Raw genomic sequence first — 26,339 nt, 5'->3', positions numbered from 1 at the left:
AAACCACATGTCTGCCAGGCAGCACACTTCAAGACCATGGAACACCACATGTCTGCCAGGCAGCACACTTCAAGACCATGGAACACCACATGTCTGCCAGGCAGCACACTCCAAGACCATGGAACACCACATGTCTGCCAGGCAGCACACTTCAAGACCATGGAACACCACATGTCTGCCAGGCAGCACACTTCAAGACCATGGAACACCACATGTCTGCCAGGCAGCACACTTCAACACCATGGAACACCACATGTCTGCCAGGCAGCACACTTCAAGACCATGGAACACCACATGTCTGCCAGGCAGCACACCTCAAGACCATGGAACACCACATGTCTGCCAGGCAGCACACTTCAAGACCATGGAACACCACATGTCTGCCAGGCAGCACACTTCAAGGGGTCCACCTAAAACATCCAGCTTTTACTCTGAAAGGGGGCCTGTGTGCTTTTATGGTGAAGGGGAGGAGCTGTTGGGAGGGCGTGTGTCAGCCTCTAGAAGTTTCTCTGCCAGCTGACAACTCTGCACTCGCTGCTCCAAAGATCCAAGGCCAGGACTGACAAGGTAGAAGACAACTCTCTTGATCGTTTGCTTTTGTCTGGGAATCATCTGGCCTTCCACTTGAAGGACAGCAAAGTGTTGCTCCTCTTGTTGGATTCCATCACACGGGTGTTTTGTTTCAGGTGTTTATGCGCCATCGCTTTGTTTGCGTGACCTCATTACAATTATTTCTTTCACTACCAACCTTCTCTCGAAGCTTCCTCCTCTTCCTCCTCTTCCTCCTTTTCCTCCTTTTCCTCCTCTTCCTCCTGCTGCACATTTGACGCTGATGCCTGCATCCTGACAAGAATGTGCCCAGCATTCTCTGGGCTTTGGCCAGCAAAACAACAAGATGTGTGTGTGTGTGTGTGTGTGTGTGTGTGTGTGTGTGTGTGTGTGTGTGTGTGTGTGTGTGTGTGTGTGTGTGTGTGTGTGTGTGTGTGTGTGTGTGTGTGTGTGTGTGTGTGTGTGTGTGTGTGTGTATGTGTTTGTGTATGTATGTATGCTTGTATGTATTTGTGTATGTATGTATGCTTGTATGTATGTTTGTGTATGTATGTATGCTTGTATGTATTTGTGTATGTATGTATGCTTGTATGTATGTTTGTGTATGTATGTATGCTTATATGTATGTGTGTGTATGTACAGTATTTGTGTATGTGTGTGTGTGTATGTATGCTTGTATGTATGTTTGTGTATGTATGTATGCTTGTATGTACAGTATGTATGTGTGTGTATGTACAGTATTTGTGTATGTATGTGTGTGTGTGTGTGTGTATGCATGTTTGTGTGTGTATGTATGTATGTAGGTATGTACGAATGTGTGTATTTGTGTAAGTGTGTGTATGTACAGTGTGTATTTGTGTATGTATGTGTGTGTGTATGTATGTGTGTGTATGTATGTATGTGTATTGGTGTATGAATGTGTGTATTTGTGTGTATGTATCTGTGTGTTTGTGTATGTGCGTATTTGTGTATGTGTGTGTACGAATGTATATTTGTGTATGTGTGTGTACGTGTGTGTATTTGTGTAGGTGTATGTATGTATATATGTATGTCTGTGTGTATTTATGTGTGTACGCATGTGTATTTGTGTATGTGTGTGTACGTGTGTGTATTCGTGTATGTGTGTATATATGTATGTACGAATGTGTGTATTTGTGTATGCGTGTGTGTACGTATGTATTTGTGTACGTGCGTATTTGTGTGTGTGTGTGTACGAATGTATATTCCTGTGTGTGTATTTGTGTGTGTGTATGTATGTATGTATATATGTATGTACGAATGTGTGTATTTGTGTATGTGAGTGTGTGTACGCATGTGTATTTGTATGTGTGTGTACGTGTGTGTATTTGTGTATGTGTATGTATGTATATATGTATGTACGAATGTGTATTTGTGTAAGTGAGTGTGTGTACGTATGTGTATTTGTGTATGTGTGTGTACATGTGTGTATTTGTGTATGTGTATGTATATATGTATGTACGAATGTGTGTATTGGTGTATGCGTGTGTGTACGTATGTATTTGTGTATGTGCGTATTTGTGTGTGTGTGTGTGTGTGTGTGTGTGTGTACGAATGTATATTCGTGTGTGTGTATTTGTGTATGTGTGTGTATTTGTGTATGTGTATGTATGTATATATGTATGTACGAATGGGTGTATTTGTGTATGCGTGTGTGTACGTATGTATTTGTGTACGTGCGTATTTGTGTGTGTGTGTGTACGAATGTATATTCGTGTGTGTGTATTTGTGTATGTGTGTGTATTTGTGTATGTGTATGTATGTATATATGTATGTACGAATGTGTGTATTTGTGTATGTGAGTGTGTGTACGCATGTGTATTTGTGTATGTGTGTGTACGTGTGTGTATTCGTGTACGTGTATGTATGTATGTATATATGTATGTACGAATGTGTGTATTGGTGTATGCGTGTGTGTACGTATGTATTTGTGTATGTGCGTATTTGTGTGTGTGTGTGTGTGTGTGTGTGTGTGTGTGTGTGTGTGTGTGTGTGTGTGTGTGTGTGTGTGTGTGTGTGTGTGTGTGTGTGTGTGTGAGTGAATGTATATTCGTGTGTTAGTATTTGTGTATGTGTGTGTATTTGTGTATGTATATGTATGTATATATGTATGTACGAATGTGTGTATTTGTGTATGTGAGTGTGTGTACGCATGTGTATTTGTGTATGTGTGTGTATTCGTGTATGTGTATGTATGTATATATGTATGTGCGAATATGTGTATTTGTGTATGTGAGTGTATTCGTGTATGTGTATGTATGTATATATGAATGTGCGAATGTGTGTATTTGTGTATGTGAGTGTGTGTACGCATGTGTATGTGTGTGTACGTGTGTGTATTCGTGTATGTGTATGTATGTATATATGTATGTACGAATGTGTGTATTTGTGTATGTGAGTGTGTGTACGCATGTGTTTACTGTGTATGTGTGTGTACGTGTGTGTATTTGTGTACGTGTATGTATGTATATATGTATATACGAATGTGTGTATTGGTGTATGCGTGTGTGTGTACGTATGTATTTGTGTACGTGCGTATTTGTGTGTGTGTGTGTGTGTGTACGAATGTATATTCGTGTGTTAGTATTTGTGTATGTGTGTGTATTTGTGTATGTGTATGTATGTATATATGTATGTACGAATGTGTGTATTTGTGTATGTGAGTGTGTGTACGCATGGGTATTTGTATATGTGTGTATGTGTGTGTATTTGTCTATGTGTATGTATGTATATATGTATGTACGAATAAGTGTATTGGTGTATGCGTGTGTGTACGTATGTATTTGTGTATGTGCGTATTTGTGTGTGTGTGTGTGTGTGTGTGTGTGTACGAATGTATATTCGTGTGTGTGTATTTGTGTATGTGTGTGTACTTGTGTATGTGTATGTATGTATATATGTATGTACGAATGTGTGTATTTGTGTATGTGAGTGTGTGTACGCATGTGTATTTGTGTATGTGTGTGTACGTGTGTGTATTCGTGTATGTGTATGTATGTATATATGTATGTACGAATGTGTGTATTGGTGTATGCGTGTGTGTGTACGTATGTATTTGTGTACGTGCGTATTTGTGTGTGTGTGTGTGTACGAATGTATATTCGTGTGTGTGTATTTGTGTAGGTGTATGTATGTATATACTGTTTGTATGTACGAATGTGTGTATTTGTGTACGCGTGTGTGTACGTATGTGTGTACGTGTGTGTATTTGTGTATGTGTATGTATGTATATATGTATGTACGAATGTGTATATTTGTGTACGTGAGTGTGTGTGTACGCATGGGTATTTGTGTATGTGTGTGTATTTGTGTATGTGTATGTATGTATATATGTATGTACGAATATGTGTATTGGTGTATGCGTGTGTGTACGTATGTATTTGTGTAGGTGCGTATTTGTGTGTGTGTGTGTGTGTGTGTGTGTGTGTATGAATGTATATTCGTGTGTGTGTATTTGTGTATGTGTGTGTATTCGTGTATGTGTATGTATGTATATATGTATGTACGAATGTGTGTATTGGTGTATGCGTGTGTGTACGTATGTATTTGTGTAGGTGCGTATTTGTGTGTGTGTGTGTGTGTGTGTGTGTGTGTGTGTACGAATGTATATTCGTGTGTGTGTATTTGTGTATGTGTGTGTGTTTGTGTATGTGTATGTATGTATATATGTATGTACGAATGTGTGTATTGGTGTATGCGTGTGTGTACGTATGTATTTGTGTACGTGCGTATTTGTGTGTGTGTGTGTGTGTGTGTGTGTGTACGAATGTATATTCGTGTACGTGTGTGTACGTGTGTGTATTTGTGTACGTGTATGTATGTATATGTGTATGTACAAACATGTGTATTTGTGTATATGTGTGTCGTGTGTGTATTTGTGTATGTGTATGTATGTATATATGTATGTACGAACGTGTGTATTTGTGTACGCGTGTGTGTAGGTATGTGTATTTGTGCATGTGTATGTACGTGTGTATTTGTGTACGTGTATGTATGTATGTATATATGTATGTATGAACGTGTGTGTGTACGTATTTGTGTGTATGTATGTATGTGTTTGTGTGTGTGTGTGTTTGTGTGTTTATATGTATGTATGTGTGTGTGTGTCTGCGATGAGGTGGCGACTTGTCCAGGGTGTACCCCGCCTTCCGCCCGATTGTAGCTGAGATAGGCTCCAGCGCCCCCCGCGACCCCAAAAGGGAATAAGCGGTAGAAAATGGATGGATGGATGGGGTGTGTGTGTGTATGAAGCATGCACCAGGTTTAGAAGCAGTGTGTGTGTGTGTGAATGTGTGTTTATATGTGTGTGTGTGTGTGTGTGTGTGTGTGTGTGTGTGTGTGTGTGTGTGTGTGTGTGTGTGTGTGTGTGTGTGTGTGTGTGTGTGTGTGTATGAAGTATGCACCAGGTTTAGAAGCAGTGTGTGTGTATTTGTGTTTATATGTATGTATGTGTGTGTGTGTATGAAGTATGCACCAGGTTTAGAAGCAGTGTGTGTGTGTGTGTATGTGTGTTTATATGTGTGTGTGTGTGTGCGTGTGTGTGTGTGTGTGTGTGTGTGTGTGTGTGTGTGTGTGTGTGTGTGTGTGTGTGTGTGTGTGTGTGTGTGTGTGTGTGTGTGTGTGTGTGTGTGTAACATGAGACGAGAGCCTTAAAAAATTGCTGTTGGAAAAAAACCTTTGTGCGGTTAGAAGGAAAAACAGTCTTGCTCTATTTTTCTGTGTGTGTGTGTGTGTGTGTGTGTGTGTGTGTGTGTGTGTGTGTGTGTGTGTGTGTGTGTGTGTGTGTGTGTGTGTGTGTGTGTGTGTGTGTGTGTGTGTGTGTGTGCAATTAGAGGCCGCAGAGGGAGTGGAGTGAAGGGTTGAAAAGTAGTCAAGGATAGAAAGTGTTGTGGAAGTTAGCTGACAGAAAAGTGGACTTTTATTCCGTGGCCAGTCTGTGCAGCAGCTTGTGAGGAGGTCAAAGTTCATGTTGGATTCTTCTGGAAAATAAACTCCTTTTCTCCTGAAACGCCCACTTGCATGATGACTTCTGGCATTCCTGGCTCAGGCACGAAAGCTAAAACCAAAGTTGCAGTTGTTGAACTTTTAGGGTCAAATGAGTCATTTCATAGGAGAATAATAACAACGTCACATCACAGCAAATCATATCAAAAGTAGGACAGAATATGCTTGAAGATGAAACTATAACTATGTTTGTGACACTTAAATAACTCTAAGACATGTTCATTATTACACTTTTCTTCCTAAAGTGTCTTATAATATACATCAGGGACTTGTTGTTCCTTCATCGTCTCACACACATTCGTGTTTGTTGTAAGGAAGGATGTTTACATGAATTATGATGCAAACAAACAAGTAAACAACAATAATGTTATGACTTGTAAGGAATGATGTATACATGAATTATATACAAACAAAAAAGTAAACAACAATTCATGTTATGCCTTGTAAGGAATGATGTTTACATGAATCATGATACACACAAACAAGTAAACAACAATTAATGTTATGTCTTGTAAGGAATGATGTATACATGAACAATGATACAAACAAACAAGAAAACAACAATTAATGTTATTTCTTGTAAGGAATTATGTTTAAATGAATTATGATACAAACAAACAAGTAAACAACAATTCATGTGATATCTTGTAAGGAATGATGTTTACATGAATCATGATACACACAAACAAGTAAACAACAATTAATGTTATGTCTTGTAAGGAATGATGTATACATGAACAATGATACAAACAAACAAGAAAACAACAATTAATGTTATTTCTTGTAAGGAATTATGTTTAAATGAATTATGATACAAACAAACAAGTAAACAACAATTCATGTTATTTCTTGTAAGGAATGATGTATACATGAATTCTGATACAAACAAACAAGAAAACAACAATTCATGTTATGCCTTGAAAGGAATTATGTTTACATGAATTATGATACAAGTAAACAACAATTCATGTTATTTCTTGTAAGGAATTATATCGACTGATGATACAAACAAACAAGTAAACAACAATTAATGTTATTTATTATAAAGAATGATATAGAATTATGATACAAACAAACAAGTAAACAACAATTCATGTTATGTCTTGTAAGGAATGATGTTTACATGAATTATGATACAAACAAACAAGTAAACAACAATTCATGTTATTTCTTGTAAGGGATGATGTATACATGAATTATGATGCAAACAAACAAGTAAACAACAATTAATGTTACGTCTTGTAAGGCATGATGTATACATGAATTATGATACAAACAAGCAAACAACAATTAATGTTACATCTTGTAAGGAATGATGTACACATGAATTATGATACAAACAAACAAGTAAACAACAATTAATGTTACGTCTTGTACGGAATGATGTTTACATGAATTTTGATACAAACAAACAAGTAAACAACAATTCATGTTATTTTCTTGTAAGGAATGATGTATACATGAATTATGATACAAACAAACAAGTAAACAACAATTAATGTTGTTTTTTGTAAGGAATGATGTTTACATGAATTATGATACAAACAAACAAGTAAACAACAATTCATGTTGTTTCTTGTAAGGAATGATGTTTACATGAATTATGATACAAACAAACAAGTAAACAACTATTCATGTTATTTCTTGTAAGGAATGATGTTTACATGAATTATGATACAAACAAACAAGTAAACAACAATTCATGTTATTTCTTGTAAGGAATGATGTTTACATGAATTATGATGTAAACAAACTTGTAAACAATAATTATGTTATTTCTTGTAAGGAATGATGTTTACATGAATTATGATACAAACAAACAAGTAAACAACAATTAATGTTGTTTTTTGTAAGGAATGATGTTTACATGAATTATGATACAAACAAACAAGTAAACAACAATTAATGTTATTTCTTGTAAGGAATGATGTTTACATGAATTATGATACAAACAAACAGGTAAACAACAATTAATGTTATTTCTTGTAAGGAATGATGTTTACATGAATTATAAAACAAACAAGTAAACAACAATTCATGTTATATCTTGTCAGGAATTATGTTTACATGAATTATGATACAACTAAACAAGTAAACAACAATTCATGTTATTTCTTCTAAGGAATGATGTATGCATGAATTATGATACAAACAAACAAGTAAACAACAATTAATGTTACGTCTTGTACGGAATGATGTTTACATGAATTTTGATACAAACAAACAAGTAAACAACAATTCATGTTATTTTCTTGTAAGGAATGATGTTTACATGAATTATATACAAACAAAAAAGTAAACAACAATTCATGTTATTTTCTTGTAAGGAATAATGTATACATGAATTATGATACAAACAAACAAGTAAACAACAATTAATGTTGTTTCTTGTAAGGAATGATGTTTACATGAATTATGATACAAACAAAAAAGTAAACAACAATTCATGTTATTTCTTGTAAGGAATGGTGTTTACATGAATTATGATACAAACAAATAAACAACAAATAATGTTACTTCTTGTTAGGAATGCTGTTTATATGAATTATGATACACACAAACAAGTCAACAACCATTAATGTTATTTCTTGTAAGACAATATGTATACATGAATTATGATACAAACAAACAAGTAAACAATTAATGTTATTTCTTGTAAGGAATTATATATAATGATGATGATGATAATACAAACAAACAAGTAAACAACAATTAATGTTATTTCTTGTAAGGAATGGAATAGAATTATGATACAAACAAACAAGTAAACAACAATGTTATGTCTTGTAAGGAATGATGTTTACATGAATTATGATACAAACAAAAAAGTAAACAACAATTAATGTTATTTCTTGTAAGGAAAGATGTTTACATGAATGATGATACAAACAAACAAGTAAACAACAATTAATGTTATTTCTTGTAAGGAATGATGTTTACATGAATTATGATACAAACAAACAAGTAAACAACAATTAATGTTATTTCTGGTAAGGAATGATGTTTACATGAATTATGATACAAACAAACAAGTAAACAACAATTCATGTTATTTCTTGTAAGGAATGATGTTTACATGAATTATGATGTAAACAAACTTGTAAACAATAATTAATGTTATTTCTTGTAAGGAATGATGTTTACATGAATTATGATACAAACAAAAAAGTAAACAACAATTCATGTTATTTCTTGTAAGGAATGATGTTTACATGAATTATGATACAAACAAACAGGTAAACAACAATTAATGTTATTTCTTGTAAGGAATGATGTTTACATGAATTATAAAACAAACAAGTAAACAACAATTCATGTTATATCTTGTCAGGAATTATGTTTACATGAATTATGATACAACTAAACAAGTAAACAACAATTCATGTTATTTCTTCTAAGGAATGATGTATGCATGAATTATGATACAAACAAACAAGTAAACAACAATTAATGTTACGTCTTGTACGGAATGATGTTTACATGAATTTTGATACAAACAAACAAGTAAACAACAATTCATGTTATTTTCTTGTAAGGAATGATGTTTACATGAATTATATACAAACAAAAAAGTAAACAACAATTCATGTTATTTTCTTGTAAGGAATAATGTATACATGAATTATGATACAAACAAACAAGTAAACAACAATTAATGTTGTTTCTTGTAAGGAATTATGCGTACATGAACAATGATACAAACAAACAAGTAAACAACAATTAATTGTATGTCTTGTAAGGAATGATGTTTACATGAATTATGATACAAACAAACAAGTAAACAACAATTAATTGTATGTCTTGTAAGGAAGGATGTTTACATGAATTATGATACAAACAAGTAAACAATGTTATTTCTTGTAAGGAAGGATGTTTACATGAATTATGATACAAACAAACAAGCAAACAACAATTAATGTTATGTTTTGTTAGGAATGCTGTTTACATGAATTATAAAACAAACAAGTAAACAACAATTAATGTTATTTCTTGTAAGGAATGATGTTTACATGAATTATGATGCAAACAAACAAGTAAACAATTCATCTTATATCTTATAAGGAATGCTGTTTACATGAATTCTGATACAAACAAACAAGTAAACAACAATTCATGTTATTTCTTGTAAGGGTTGATGTTTACATGAATTATGATACAAATGAACAACAATCCATGTTATGTCTTGTAAGGAATGATGTTTACATGAATCATGATACAAACAAACAAGTAAACAACAATGTTATGTCTTGCAAGGAATGATAGAGACGGATGATACAAACAAACAAGTAAACAACAACTAATGTGTGGTGATCCTTCACACTCATCACTAAGTTTCCAGGACTTCTTTCTCCTCAGCTGTTTTGAGTGATTGAAGGCAGATGTTCTTCTCTCTCAAGTTCCTCCATGTTGTCTTCATGGAGCTTCTGCTCTTCAAGCACACTTTGAGAAGCAAACCAGCAGCAACTATTTATACTTGAAGACCACAAATTTATACTTGAAGACCACAAATGTATACTTGAAGACCACAAATGTATACTTGAAGACCACAAAGCAGCCAGAGACCAGAGACTTAAGCGAGCGCTTTGCAGGCCACTCGCCTCTGACTCCGCCAGCACAAACAGCGCCGTCGCCGTAGCGACAGCACAAACAGCGCCGTCGCCATAGCAACAGCCTCAACTTCTAATCGCGGCAGCTGCCCTTTTGGCACAATGTGCATCCTCTGTGAAGCGTGAAACTGTTTGATGGAGATCTAGAACAACCTGACCTTTCGGGAAGTCCTCCAATTAGGAGACATGGCCGGGGTTAAAGGTCAAGCTTTTTAAATCACTTTTTAAGAGAATGAAGGCCACTGCATTAGGGACACCTTCACAATCTACATTCTACCATGCCTTCCTTGTCCAAGGTCTACCCCACCTTCCTTGTCCAGGGTCTACCCCGCCTTCCTTGTCCAGGGTCTACGCTGCCTTCCTTGTCCAGGGTGTACCCCACCTTCCTTGTCCAGGGTCTACCCCGCCTTCCTTGTCCAGGGTATACCCTGCCTTCCTTGTCCAGGGTGTACCCCACCTTCCTTGTCCAGGGTCTACCCTGCCTTCCTTGTCCAGGATGTACACCGCCTTCATTGTCTAGGGTCTACGCCGCCTTCCTTATCCAGGGTGTACCCTACTTCCTTATCCAGGGTCTACCCCACCTTCCTTATGCAGGGTGTACACCACCTTCCTTGTCTAGGGTCTACCCCACCTTCCTTGTCTAGAATCTACCCCACCTTCCTTGTCCAGGGTGTACCCCACCTTCCTTGTCCAGGGTCTACCTCGCCTTCCTTGTCTAGGGCCTACGCCGCCTTCCTTATCCAGGGTGTACACCACCTTCCTTGTCCAGGGTGTACTCCGCCTTCCTTGTCTAGGGTCTACCCTGCCTTCCTTATCCAAGGTCTACACCCCCTTCCTTGTCTAGGGTGCACCCCACATTCCTTGTCCAGGGTCTACCCCGCCTCCCTTGTCCAGGGTCTACCCCGTCTTCCTTATCCAGGGTCTACCCCGCTTTCCTTGTCCAGGGTCTACCACGCCTTCCTTGTCCAGGGTCTACCCCGCTTTCCTTGTCTAGGGTTTATCCTTGCCTTCCTTGTCTAGAGTCTACCTTCCTTATCCAAGGTCTACCCCGCCTTCCTTGTCTAGGGTGTACCCCACCTTCTTTGTCCAGGGTCTACCCCACCTTCTTTGTCCAGGGTCTACCCCGCCTTCCTTGTCCAGGGTCGACCCCGCTTTCCTTGTCCAGGGTATACCCCGCCTTCCTTGTCCAGGGTCTACCCCGCCTTCCTTGTCTAGGGTCTATCCCCACTTTCCTTGTCTAGAGTCTACCCCACCTTCTTTGTCCAGGGTCTACCCCACCTTCTTTGTCCAGGGTCTACCCCGCTTTCCTTGTCCAGGGTCTACCCCGCCTTCCTTGTCCAGGGTCTACCCCGCCTTCCTTGTCTAGGGTCTTTCCCCGCCTTCCTTGTCTAGAGTCTACCCCGCTTTCCTTGTCCAGGGTCTATCCCGCCTTCCTTGTCCAGGGTCTACCCCGCCTTCTTTGTCCAGTTGTCATTTCTAACCCAAAGTAGTGTATAGTTCGTACTTATAGCTGTCATGTAGACTCGCTGTGTAAGTGCTAAAAACTACAACATGGCTGACAGGAGAAGACATAGTCAAAGTGGAGGCACGTAAATAAGAATGCTTGCAAAATTGTCTGGAAAACACAGACGCATCACAACGCTCGCTTTCCCTTCAACAACAAGACGACTACTAATCATGGCAGACTTGATGAGAGACAACAAAGATTACTTTGATGATCTAGAAACCTCTATTTTTGAACCTGAATATAAGGAGGATGATCTACAAGTTTTAGAAGCTAAACAGTTTAGTCAAACACTAAGCATCATTTAGCAGTATTGCTAAGTGCTAAACAGAGGTGGGTAGAGTAGCCAGAACTTGTACTCAAGTAAGAGTACTGTTACTTTAGAGATTTATTACTCAAGTAAAAGTAATGAGTAGTCACCCAAATATTTACTTGAGTAAAAGTAAAAAGTATGTTGTGAAAAAACTACTCAAGTACTGAGTAACTGATGAGTAACATACACACACGTATCATATATATATATATATATATATATATATATATATATATATATATATATATATATATATATATATATATATATATATATATCATCCATCCATCCATTTTCTACCGCTTATTCCCTTTTTGGGGTCGCGGGGGGCGCTGGAGCCTATATATATATATATATATATATATATATATATATATATATATATATATATATATATATATATATATATATATATATATATATATATATATACATACATTGATATATACAGTATATCATTTATATTTATTTATTTTGCCGTTTTTGTTTACATGTTAAAGGTGTTTTTATGAATATACATGCATGTTTAACACATATAGATTCCTTTCTTTCATGAAGACAAGAATATAAGTTGGTGTATTACCTGATTGTGATGACTTGCATTGATTGGAATCAGACAGCAGTGTTAACGTCCACGTTTTCAAATGCAGGAGAAAAAAAGTTCCTCCTTTCTGTCTAATACCACATGAAAGTGGTTGGTTTTTGGTATCTTATTTGTCCAGCTTCCATATTCGTTTTTATACACTTTACAAGAAATACATTGGCGGTAAACTCCGTAGCTTGCTAGCTTGTTTGCGCTGGCTTTCGGAGACTCTTATTTTGAAAGCGCAGGCGCGATGGAGCGGCACTTTTATTGTGAACACAGGAACTGTGCAGTCAGTCTTTAGGCTTGTGACGGGATGTACGGTTGAAATAAAAAAGGGTCTTTTTTCCTTCACACTTTTGATTGATTGATTGAAACTTGTATTAGTAGATTGCACAGTACAGTACATATTCCGTACAATTGACCACTAAATGGTAACACCCCAATAAGTTTTTCAACTTGTTTAAGTCAGGTCATGTGACCACCTGGCTCTGTTTGATTGGTCCAACGTCACCAGTGACTGCATCTGATTGGTGGAACGGAGTCAAACGTCACTAGTGACTGCATTTTATTGGTGGAACGGAGTGAAACGTCACCAGTAACGCAGGCACTTTGAAGGTTTGTCTGACAGACCAAAACAAACAAAGCGTGCATTAACAGATCGATAAAAATTAGTAGCGAGTAGCGAGCTGAATGTAGATAAAAGTAGCGGAGTAAAAGTAGCGTTTCTTCTCTATAAATATACTCAAGTAAAAGTAAAAGTATGTTGCATTAAAACTACTCTTAGAAGTACAATTTATCCCAAAAGTTACTCAAGTAGATGTAACGGAGTAAATGTAGCGCGTTACTACCCACCTCTGGTGCTAAACAAGAAGTGTGTGGTGGACATGGTCCTGGTCCAGTCCTTGATCTAGGCCTTTTTCAGTGCGTGTTCGCTAGCAGCCGCAGACTGATACACTATCAGGGCCCACAGCTCCAGGCTGATACACTATCAGGGCCCACAGCTCCAGGCTGATACACTGTCAGGGCCCACAGCTGCAGACTGATACAAGGGCCCACAGCTCCAGGCTGATACGCTATCAAGGCCCACAGCTCTAGGCTGATACGCCATCAGGGCCCACAGCTCCAGACTGATATACTACTAGGGCCCACAGCTCCAGACTGATACACTATCAGGGCCCACAGCTCCAGGCTGATACGCTATCAGGTCCCACAGGTCCAGACTGATATATTACCAGGGCCCACAGCTCCAGGCTGATACACTATCAGGTCCCACAGCTCCAGACTGATACACTATCAGATCCCACACCTCCAGGCTGATATAGTATCAGGGCCCACAGCTCCAGGCTGATACGCTATCAGGTCCCATAGGTTCAGACTGATATACTACCAGGGCCCACAGCTCCAGGCTGATATACTATCAGGGCCCACAGCTCCAGGCTGATACGCTATCAGGTCCAACAGGTTCAGACTGATATACTACCAGGGCTCACAGCTCCAGGGTGATACACTATCAGGGCCCACAGCTGCAGACTGATACACTATCAGGGCGCACAGCTCCAGGCTGATACGCTATCAAGGCGCACAGCTCCAGGCTGATACACTACCAGGGCCCACAGCTCCAGACTGATACACTATCAGGGCCCACAGCTGCACAAATACGTGCGCGTGGACAAGGTCTTATTTCGTTTCCTTTCCTGCTGCATCAATAACCGCCCGCTTATTTCTTGTCAATGCAGGAACGCATCTCAGCTGAAGCAGCTTCAGGAGCAGATTGTTCTGGAGCAGCAGGAAGCAGCCATCTGGCATCAGCAGCAGGAAGTCTGGCCTGGGCCACAGGAAGTCATCCAAAGCCATTCCCCGTCACCCCCTCTTCCCCCTCCTCCCTCCTTCCAAGAGCTGGAGAGCAGCACAGCCATGCAGGCCAGCACCTTCAACTACGCCCGGCCCAAACAGTTCATTGCCGCCCAGAGCCCCACAGGGGGCGGCGGCGGCGGCGGCTTTTCCACCCAGTCCGCGGGCTCCTCCCCACTGTCCCCGCCCACCTCGCATACACCCTTCAACAAGATCTCCGTGTCAGCGTTCTCTAAGGCGGCCAGCGCAGACGTGCCGAGCTCGCCTTCCTTCCCACCCCCGCCCCCGCCCGACTTTGATTCGGGCGACCTGTCGTCCCCAGTGGGCGGCGCCGATGACTTGCCTCCTCCCCCGCCGCCTCCTCCCCTGCCCGTGTCCCCCGCTTTCTCTGACGTGTCCTCGCCATTCTCCTCCGTCCCTCCATCTCCCGCCTCCGGCTTCCTGTCCTCTCTGTTGCCGGCCACGCCCCCTACGCCCAGGGGCCCCGCGGTCAACGCGCTGGGCCTCCCCAAAGGCAACGGCACTGTGTGAGTCGACCAATCCATTTTCCACTCGTGAAGAGCATTTAGAGCTGCTTCACGGACGGTGATGTGTTCCGTGGACTGGAAGGTTCCATTCAGTTTTTCCCAAAAATGATGAATTATCTTGCAGAGATACACATTTTGGAACTGTCTGATAAAAGAAAATGTTTATTCTCAGGAGTTCAAGCCACCTCAAGTGCAAAAAGGACAGTAGTAAAAATTGTATTTGCTAAAAATTAAGTAATAAAACAAGAAAACATTTGATAGCAGAGCTAGATAAAGATGCTGAACACTCCGCATATATCAGGAGGTTGCCTACAGCCACACGTGTCAATCCAGATGTTGTCCAGCACTAGTTAGAGACTATTGGACTAACACATCTGGAATGATAGGAAGAAACGCTTCAAGAGTTTTGCTTGTGTCGCCCCCGCAGCAAAGCCTTCCCCAAGAAGTCGCCCGCCTCCCACACGCCTCGGCTCACCTCCAACTTGGACATCCAGGGCTCCAAGGACGCCGTCATCCAGGACTTGGAGAGGAAGCTGCGCTTTAAGGAGGAGCGCATGAGCAACGGGCAACAGGTGGGTGTTTCCTGCCGAGCTGGACTAGAGCCTCGGATCACCCTCCGTGTGTGTGTGTGTGTGTGTGTGTGTGTGTGTGTGCGTGCGTGTGTGTGTGTGCTCGCGTGCGTGCCCTGCAACTACCACACTAACCCGCGCTGACTCCCACCCAACTCATGCCGTGCTTGCAGAGGCTAACCTATGAGGAGAAGATGGCTCGCAGGCTGTTGGGAGTCGACAACGCTGCCACACTGTTGAAGGCCCAGGACGCCCAGGAGGAGCCTGTCACTCAGGTACTTGTCATCAGGGGCCACACATGCCTGACAGGGGCCACAGACACCTGTAAGGGGCCACACACACACACCTGTCAGGGGCCACACACACACACCTGTCAGGGGCCACTCACACATGCCTGTCAGGTGCCACTCACACGCCTGTCAGGTGCCACTCACACACCTGTCAGGGGCCACTCACACACCTGTCAGGGCCCACACACACCTAACAGGGGCCACACATACCTGACAGGGGCCACACACACACACCTGTCAGGGGCCACTCACACACGCCTGTCAGGTGCCACTCACACGCCTGTCAGAGGCCACTCACAGACCTGTCAGGGGCCACTCACACACCTGTCAGGGCCCACACACACCTAACAGGGGCCACACATACCTGACAGGGGCCACTCACACGCCTATCAGGGGCCACGCACACCTAACAGGGGCCACACACACGCCTGTCATGGGCCACTCACACACCTGTCAGGGGCCACTCACACACCTGTCATGGCCCACACACACCTAACAGGGGCCACACATACCTGACAGGGGCCACTCACACGCCTATCAGGGGCCAGTCACACCTAACAGGGGCCACACACACACACCTGACAGGGGCCACACACATGCCTGACAGGGGCAACACATGCCTGTCAGGGGCCACTCACACACCTGATAGGGCTCACACACACCTAACAGGGGCCACACACACTCCTGACAGGGGCCCCGCACGTCTGTCAGGGGCCACACACACCTGTCAGGGGCCACACACACACCTGTCAGAGGCAACACACACACCTGTCAGGGGCAACACACACACCAGACAGGGGCCACTCACACACACCTAACAGGGGCCACACATACCTGACAGGGGCCACTCACACACCTATCAGGGGCCACACACACGCCTGACAGGGGCCACTCACACGCCTGACAGGGGCCACACACACGCCTGACAGGGGCCGCACACACGCCTGACAGGGGCCACACATGCCTGTCAGGGGCAACACACATGCTTGACAGGGGCAACACACATGCTTGACAGGGGCAACACACATGCCTGACAGGGGCCACACATGCCTGTCAGGGGCAACACACATGCTTGACAGGGGCAACACACATGCTTGACAGGGGCAACACACATGCCTGACAGGGGCCACACATGCCTGTCAGGGGCAACACACATGCTTGACAGGGGCAACACACATGCTTGACAGGGGCAACACACATGCCTGACAGGGGCCACACATGCCTGTCAGGGGCCACACATACCTGACAGGGGCCACTCACACACCTGTCAGGGCCCACACACACCTAACAGGGGCCACACATACCTGACAGGGGCCATTCACACACCTGTCAGGGCCCACACACACCTGTCAGGGGCCACACACACCTAACAGGGGCCACACACGCCTGGCAGGGGCCACACACATGCTTGACAGGGGCCACACATGCCTGTCAGGGGCCACAAACACACCTGTCAGGGGCCACACACACACCTGTCAGGGGGCACACACGCCTGACAGGGGCCATACACACTCCTGACAGGGGCCCCACACGCCTGTCAGAGGCCACACACGCCTGTCAGGGGCCACACATGCCTGTCATGGGCCACACACACACCTGTCAGAGGCAACACACACACCTGTCAGGGGCAACACACACACCAGACAGGGGCCGCAAGCGCCTGACAGGGGCCACACACACCTGACAACACACAATGGAAATATTGTGGGGAGCCTGAAATCTCTGATAAAATGTTTGTTTCAAGCTTTGTTGGTAAAAAACTTGTCATATACTTAAATGTAAATATTGACATTACTTGAATGTAAATATTGACATTACTTCAGGAATACAAAGTGTCCAGTTTCGAGCAGCGTCTCATCAGCGAGATCGAGTTCCGTCTGGAGCGTTCGCCGGTGGAAGAGTCAGACGACGATGTTCAGCACGACCCAGACTCGGCAGACCAGGTGGGGGAGGGTCCCTCCTTCCAGCAGAAGCTGAAACACTACAAAGTCTTTGAGGGAATGCCCGTCACCTTTACCTGCAAGATTGATGGAGAGCCCAAACCTAAGGTGAGGACATGTAGGACATGACATTAACATGTTAACAAACCTAAGGTGTACCCCGCCTTCCGCCCGAATGCAGCTGAGATAGGCTCCAGCACCCCCCGCAACCCCAAAAGGGACAAGCGGTAGAAAATAGATGGATGGATCAGAACGTGATGGTTGTTAACTACTGTAGATCAACACTGTTCCTGGGCGGCACACGGCATGTGCAATAGTAGAACTCATGTATATGAGTTGAACACCTCTCCACCGTCAAGTGTACATTAATGTCCTTCTTGTCGCAGGTGTACTGGTTTAAAGACGGCAAGCAGATCTCCAAGCGGAGTGAGCACTACCAGATCAGCCGTGGCACCGATGGCACGTGCGCGCTACACACTGCGGCGGCCTCACTGGATGACGACGGCAATTACACCGTCATGGCGGGCAACCCGCAGGTCAGCACGTGCACTCAGGGAGTGGAGCATGCGTCCCCTATAGCGCCCCGGTCTGACTTAACGTCCATATTCTCAGGGCAGGGTGAGCTGTACGGGCAGGATGATGGTCCAAGCCGTGAACCAGCGAGGCCGCAGCCAGCGCTCCTCGCCGGGACATATGCGAAGGTGAGGACTTGGTGACCTGTGCTCATGACAGAACACACCTGTGTCACCACATTTAACCACCTGGCATTGGACACTGGTGAGCACTCCAGAGCAAAAACGAAAATGTCTGTTTTCAATTCTGATGCGGTCAGAAGAGAGAGAACCGTTGACTCGGTTGTTGTGGTTCCAGACACCACCTCCAAGTGCCAAACTAACCCTGTATCAATATTATCATCACAAAACTAGAATTCATGAACTACTACCTTAGGTTAAGTCTTCATATCGCTCGCTTGGACCAGACCATGGGCTCCGGCCAGCCACAAGCAGAAGAGGCAAGGTGGGCCCCCACTCTAATTGGCTCACCATTTATAGGAGGGGCCTACAGGATTGGCTGCAGTATGAGCTGGGTATCAGCTGAGACCGGGGACCTTGGCGGTCCGATCTTCGGCTGCAGAAGCTAGCTGGGGCTCCGTGAAAAGTCGCCGTTCTGCGGATGAAGGCGCCTGTAAGGTCCTTCCAATCAGACATGGTGGCCTCACCTTGACGCATCAATCAATCAATCAATCAATCAAAGTTTATTTATATAGCCCCCTAGTGTCTCAAAGGGCTGCACAAGCCACAACGACATCCTCGGTTCCGATCCCACATAAGGGCAAGAAAAAACTCAACCCAATGGGATACAATGAGAAACCTTGGAGGGGACCGCAGATGTGGGGAACCCCCAATCTCCTGGGCGACCGGTGCAATGGACATCGAGTGGATCTATCAATCAATCAATCAATCAATGTTTATTTATATAGCCCTAAATCACAAAAGTCTCAAAGGGCTGTACAAGCCACAACGACATCCTCGGTACAGAGCCCACATAAGGGACGTCGATGTGAATGACTATGAGAAACCGCATATGTGGGTAACCCCCCCCCCTCTCTAGGGGAGACAGAAAGCAATGGATGTCGAGTGACATAATATTGTGAAAGAACAGTCCTTAGTGGATCTAACAAAGTAGTGAGAGTCCAGTCCATAGTGGGGCCAGCAGGAGACCATCCCGAGCGGAGACGGGTCAGCAGCGCAGAGATGTCCCCAACCGATGCACAGGCGAGCGGTCCACCCCGGGTCCCAACTCTGGGCAGCCAGCACTTCATCCATGGTCACCGGAACCGGAATAACCCGGCGAGGAGGCAGAGGAGAAAAGAAAAGAAACGGCAGATCAACTGGTCTAAAAAGGGGGGTCTATTTAAAGGCTAGTTAATAATCTAGTTAATAGTGTGGGAGTCCAGTCCATAGTGGGGCCAGCAGGAGATAATCTTGAGTGGAGACAAGTCAGCAGTGCAGAGACGTCATCAACTTATGCACAGATGAGTGGTCCAGCACGGGTCCCGACTTTGAACAGCTCGCGCAAAATCTGTGGTCACCTAATAACCTCTCCACGTAGGACAGGGGGCCAGAGCAGAAAAGAGACGGCAGATCAACTGGTCTAAAAGGGGGGTGTATTTAAAGGCTAGAGTATACAAATGAGTTTTAAGATGGGACTTAAATGCTTCTACTGAGGTAGCATCTCTAATTGTTACCGGGAGGGGATTCCAGAGTACTGGAGCCAGAATAGAAAACGCTCTATAGCCCGCAGACTTTTTTTGAGCTCTGGGAATCACTAATAAGCCCGAGTTCTTTGAACGCAGATTTCTGGCCGGGACATATGGTACAATACAATCAGCAAGATAGGACGGAGCTAGACCGTGTAGTATTTTATACGTAAGTAGTAAAACTGTAAAGTGCACAGGTGAGCCAGTGCAGGTGAGCCAGTATAGGCGTAATATGATCAAACTTTCTTGTTCTTGTCAAAAGTCTAGCAGCCGCATTTTGCACCAACTGTAATCTTTTAATGCTAGACATAGGGAGACCCGAAAATAATGCGTTACAGTAATCGAGACGTAACGAATGCATGAATAATAATCTCAGCGTCGCTGGTGGACAAAATAGAACACATTTTAGCGATATTACGGAGATGAAAGAAGACCGTTTTAGTAACACTCTTAATGTGTGACTCAAACGAGAGAGTTGGGTCGAAGAAAATACCCAGATTCTTTACCGAGTGTAATTGTTTGGTTGTCAAATGTTAAGGTGGTATTATTAAATAGATGTCGGTGTCTAGCAGGACCGATAATCAGCATTGAGTTGCAAAAAGTTAGCGGACATCCATTGTTTAATTTCACTAAGACACACCTCCAGGTGACTACAATCGCATGGCGGAGGCTATTGAACCGGTCTTGTCAATGGAGGGGTTGGACTCTCTTCCACACACTAACACGTTCTTGATGTAAAAAATTCAGTTCACAGAATTCTATTTTGTGTTGAAAGAAGCTTTTGCGATAAAGACACACGTTCAGCTCCATACACTACATCCCAGGCCTCAGGTCCAGACACACGTTAAGCTCCTTACACTACATCCCAGGCCTCAGGTCCAGACACACGTTAAGCTCCATACACTACATCCCAGGCCTCAGGTCCAGACACACGTTAAGCTCCATACACTACATCCCAGGCCTCAGGTCCAGACACACGTTAAGCTCCATACACTACATCCCAGGCCTCAGGTCCAGACACACGTTAAGCTCCATACACTACATCCCAGGCCTCAGGTCCAGACACACGTTAAGCTCCATACACTACATCCCAGGCCTCAGGTCCAGACACACGTTAAGCTCCATACACTACATCCCAGGCCCAGGTCCAGACACACGTTAAGCTCCATACACTACATCCCAGGCCCAGGTCCAGACACACGTTAAGCTCCATACACTACATCCCAGGCCTCAGGTCCAGACACACGTTAAGCTCCATACACTACATCCCAGGCCTCAGGTCCAGACACACGTTAAGCTCCTTACACTACATCCCAGGCCCAGGTCCAGACACACGTTAAGCTCCTTACACTACATCCCAGGCCTCAGGTCCAGACACACGTTAAGCTCCATACACTACATCCCAGGCCTCAGGTCCAGACACACGTTAAGTTCCATACACTACATCCCAGGCCCAGGTCCACACACACGTTAAGCTCCTTACACTACATCCCAGGTCTCAGGTCCAGACACACGTTAAGCTCCATACACTACATCCCAGGCCTCAGGTCCAGACACACGTTAAGCTCCATACACTACATCCCAGGCCTCAGGTCCAGACACACGTTAAGCTCCATACACTACATCCCAGGCCTCAGGTCCAGACACACGTTAAGCTCCATACACTACATCCCAGGCCTCAGGTCCAGACACACGTTAAGCTCCTTACACTACATCCCAGGCCCAGGTCCAGGTCCAGAGACAGCGGCGACGAGAGTGATAACATCCAGGAGCGCCACTTCCGGCCGCACTTCCTGCAGGCGCCCGGCGACCTCATCGTGCAGGAGGGCCGACTGTGTCGCATGGACTGCAAGGTGAGGGGAGTGTTATCTTCTACTGTATCTCTTGAGAAAGTCACCTACATTGTAGTAGGACACCTTTAACATCGGAATCAACGATCATAACCATTCATCAAAGAATCAAAGAAACCAAGACCGCGTGCAACAATTGTTGGGAACAATTTCCCTTGTGGATCAATGAAGTTTGTCTATGTCTAAGTCTAAGTGCTGTACTGTGTCGCAAGGCCTCACACGGTGTGGCCGTCCTAAAATAACTCTTCTACAGTTATTTCCCCATCTTGCTGTCCTGGCTATAGAAAGTTTCTTTTGAAAACTTCCTGGTATCTTAGATTGTACTACCAACATGACGCTACTACCAAGAATGTATCGGGGCAGATGCAGGTCCGACCAGCGGGAGAGTTTTTTTGGAAGGAATTCTCGGACGAAAATCATGGAAATAAAACTTTTGAATGTCTCGAAGTTCATTCAAAAGATTTGCGGATTGATGGAAGGACTTTTAAATCTGAAAGAAAAGAGCGTTGGTGCCCGACTGATACTGGTCCAGATGAAGGTTGCTATTGTTGTGGACTATCTTGTGTCCCGACTGATACTGTTCTAGATGAAGGTTGCTATTGTTGTTGACTATCTTGTGTCCCGACTGATACTGTTCCAGATGAAGGTTGCTGTTGTTGTGGACTATCTTGTGACCCGACTGATACTGTTCCAGATGAAGGTTGCTATTGTTGTGGACTATCTCGTGACCCGACTGATACTGTTCCAGATAAACATTGCTATTGTTGTGGACTATCTTGTGATCCGTCTGATACTAGTCCAGATGAAGGTTGCTATTGTTCTTGACTATCTTGTGTCCCGACTGATACTGTTCCAGATGAAGGTTGCTATTGTTCTTGACTATCTTGTGTCCCGACTGATACTGTTCCAGATGAAGGTTGCTATTGGTGTGGAATATCTTGTGACCCGACTGATACTGTTCCAGATGAAGGTTTTTATTGTTGTGGACTATCTCGTGACCCGACTGATACTGTTCCAGATAAACATTGCTATTGTTGTGGACTATCTTGTGATCCGTCTGATACTAGTCCAGATGAAGGTTGCTATTGTTCTTGACTATCTTGTGTCCCGACTGATACTGTTCCAGATGAAGGTTGCTATTGTTCTTGACTATCTTGTGTCCCGACTGATACTGTTCCAGATGAAGGTTGCTATTGGTGTGGAATATCTTGTGACCCGACTGATACTGTTCCAGATGAAGGTTTTTATTGTTGTGGACTATCTTGTGTCCTGACTGATACTGTTCCAGAGGAAGATTGTTATTGTTGTGGACTATCTTGTGACCCGACTGATACTGTTCCAGATGAAGGTTGCTATTGGTGTGGACAATCTTGTGATCCGACTGATACTGTTCCAGTGGAAGGTTGTTATTGTTGTGGATTATCTTGTGACCCGACTGATACTGTTCCAGATGAAGGTTGCTATTGTTCTGGACTATCTTGTGACCCGTCTGATACTGTTCCAGATAAAGGTTGCTATTGTTGTGGACTATCTTGTGACCCGACTGATACTGTTCCAGATGAAGGTTGCTATTGTTGTGGACTATCTTATGTCCTGCTGATACTGTTCCAGATGAAGCTAGTTATTGTTGTGGACTATCTTGTGACCTCACTGTTACTGTTCCAGATGAAGGTTTTTATTGTTGTGGACTATCTTGTGTCCTGACTGATACTGTTCCAGATGAAGGTTGCTATTGTTGTTGACTATCTTGTGTTCCGACTGATACTGTTCCAGAAGAAGGTTGCTATTGTTGTGGACTATCTTATGTCCTGCTGATACTGTTCCAGATGAAGCTAGTTATTGTTGTGGACTATCTTGTGACCTCACTGTTACTGTTCCAGATGAAGGTTTTTATTGTTGTGGACTATCTTGTGTCCTGACTGATACTGTCCCAGATGAAGGTTGCTATTGGTGTGGACTATCTTGTGACCCGACTGATACTGTTCCAGATGAAGGTTATTGTTGTGGACTATCTTGTGTCCTGACTGATACTGTTCCAGATGAAGGTTGTTATTGTTGTGGACTATCTTGTGATCCGTCTGATACTGTGCCAGATAAAGGTTGCTATTGTTGTGGACTATCTTATATCCTGCTGATACTGTTCCAGATGAAGCTAGTTATTGTTGTGGACTAGCTTGTGACCTCACTGTTACTGTTCCAGATGAAGGTTGTTATTGTTGTGGACTATCTTGTGTCCTGACTGATACTGTCCTAGATGAAGGTTTCTTTTGGTGTGGACTATCTTGTGACCCGACTGATACTGTCCCAGATGAAGGTTGCTATTGTTCTGGATTATCTTGTGACCCGACTGATACTGTTCCAGATGAAGGTTGCTATTGGTGTGGACTATCTTGTGACCCGACTGATACTGTTCCAGATGAAGGTTGCTATTGTTCTTGACTATCTCGTGACCCGACTGATACTGTTCCAGATGAAGGTTGCTATTGTTGTGGACTATCTTGTGTCCCGACTGATACTGTTCCAGATGAAGGTTGCTATTGTTGTGGACTATCTTGTGTCCCGACTGATACTGTTCCAGATGAAGGTTGTTATTGTTGTGGACTATCTTGTGTCCTGACTGATACTGTTCCAGATGAAGGTTGTTATTGTTGTGGATTATCTTGTGACTTGACTGATACTGTTCCAGATGAAGGTTGCTATCTGTGTGGACTATTTTATGTCCTGACTGATACTGTTCCAGATGAAGCTAGTTATTGTTGTGGACTATCTTGTGACCTGACTGCTACTGTTCCAGATGAAGGTTGTTATTGTTGTGGACTATCTTGTGTCCTGACTGATACTGTCCCAGATGAAGGTTGCTATTAGTGTGGACAATCTTGTGACCCGACTGATACTGTTCTAGATGAAGGTTGCTATTGTTCTTGACTATCTTGTGACCCGACTGATACTGTTCCAGATGAAGGTTGCTATTGTTGTGGACTATCTTGTGACCCGACTGATACTGTTCATTGTTGACTGTTCCAGATAAACATTGCTATTGTTGTGGACTATCTTGTGATCCGTCTGATACTGGTCCAGATGAAGGTTGCTATTGTTCTTGACTATCTTGTGTTCCGACTGATACTGCTCCAGATGAAAGTTGCTATTGTTCTTGACTATCTCGTGACCCGACTGATACGGTTCCAGATGAAGGTTGCTATTGTTGTGGACTATCTTGTGACCCGACTGATACTGTTCCAGATGAAGGTTGCTATTGTTGTGGACTACCTTGTGTCCTGACTGATACTGTTCCAGATGAAGGTTGCTATTGTTGTGGACTATCTTGTGTCCCGACTGATACTGTTCCAGATGAAGGTTGCTATTGGTGTGGAATATCTTGTGACCCGACTGATACTGTTCCAGATGAAGGTTGTTATTGTTGTGGACTATCTTGTGACCCGACTGATACTGCTCCAGATGAAGGTTGCTATTGTTCTTGACTATCTCGTGACCCGACTGATACTGTTCCAGATGAAAGTTGCTATTGTTGTGGACTATCTTGTGACCCGACTGATACTGTCCCAGATGAAGGTTGCTATTGGTGTGGACTATCTTGTGACCCGACTGATACTGTTCCAGATGAAGGTTGCTATTGTTCTTGACTACCTTGTGTCCCGACTGATACTGTTCCAGATGAAGGTTGCTATTGTTGTGGACTATCTTGTGACTCGACTGATACTGTTCCAGATGAAGGTTGCTATTGTTCTAAAATGTCCTATTTATATCACAGATTTTAAGATGCTGGAATTGAATCACTTTGTACCAGGAAGTCTGCTTGCAACCTTCATCAGGAACAGTATCAGTCGGGACACAAGATAGTCCACAACAATAGCAACCTTCATCTGGAACAGTATCAGTCGGGACACAAGATAATCAAGAACAATAGCAACCTTCATCTGCAACAGTATCAGTCGGGTCACAAGATGGTCAGAAGTCAGACTTCTTTAGTGCATGGACAGGTACTGACTGTCAAAGCACATTGAGTACCTTCAAGTAAAAAAGCACTTTACAACCAAAAGCCCAATTTTCAGTGCAAAGCTGGAACACTGAGCATGCACGACCATTTTACTTTGACAGGAAGTCATGTTTCGCCAACTTCTCCCATAGGTGAGCGGCTTGCCGACCCCTGACCTCGTGTGGAAGCTCAACGGACAGACCATCCGCCCCGACTCCGCACACAAAATGCTGGTGCGTGAAAATGGTGTGCACTCGCTGGTCATCGAACCTGTGACCAGTCGTGATGCGGGCATCTACACGTGCATTGCCAGCAACCGTGCTGGACAAAACTCCTTCAACCTGGAGCTCATCATTGCAGGTACAGACAGGATGTTGTATAACCGCAGTAAATGTCAGTTGATGATGGTAACTATCACTCGCACGATGTTCGAATCGGTATTCTCACGTGCAATTCAGAATCGATTCTTATTTTTAA

The 26,339-nt window shown here is 43.4% G+C and overlaps 1 protein-coding gene across 3 annotated transcripts in view; it reads left to right on the top strand.

The window, feature by feature from the left end:
- Positions 1-26,339, top strand: part of palld (palladin, cytoskeletal associated protein) — a 71,570-nt gene that overhangs the window by 41,188 nt on the left and 4,043 nt on the right. For 2 of the 3 annotated variants that reach the window (XM_072915120.1, XM_072915119.1), the window contains 8 exons: positions 14,318-14,959; positions 15,387-15,531; positions 15,702-15,803; positions 17,642-17,866; positions 18,145-18,294; positions 18,371-18,459; positions 21,739-21,871; positions 26,015-26,222. In XM_072915120.1, the coding sequence (XP_072771221.1) occupies positions 14,318-14,959; positions 15,387-15,531; positions 15,702-15,803; positions 17,642-17,866; positions 18,145-18,294; positions 18,371-18,459; positions 21,739-21,871; positions 26,015-26,222 (1,694 nt within the window). Of the gene's footprint in view, positions 1-487; positions 568-14,317; positions 14,960-15,386; positions 15,532-15,701; positions 15,804-17,641; positions 17,867-18,144; positions 18,295-18,370; positions 18,460-21,738; positions 21,872-26,014; positions 26,223-26,339 lie in introns of those variants that run through there. The other variant, XM_061978346.2, reaches the window with a different exon arrangement.

The sequence above is a fragment of the Nerophis lumbriciformis genome, linkage group LG18 (genome assembly GCF_033978685.3).
Source record: "Nerophis lumbriciformis linkage group LG18, RoL_Nlum_v2.1, whole genome shotgun sequence".
NCBI classification, from domain to species: domain Eukaryota; kingdom Metazoa; phylum Chordata; class Actinopteri; order Syngnathiformes; family Syngnathidae; genus Nerophis; species Nerophis lumbriciformis.
This window is presented reverse-complemented; position numbering and strand designations above follow the sequence as displayed.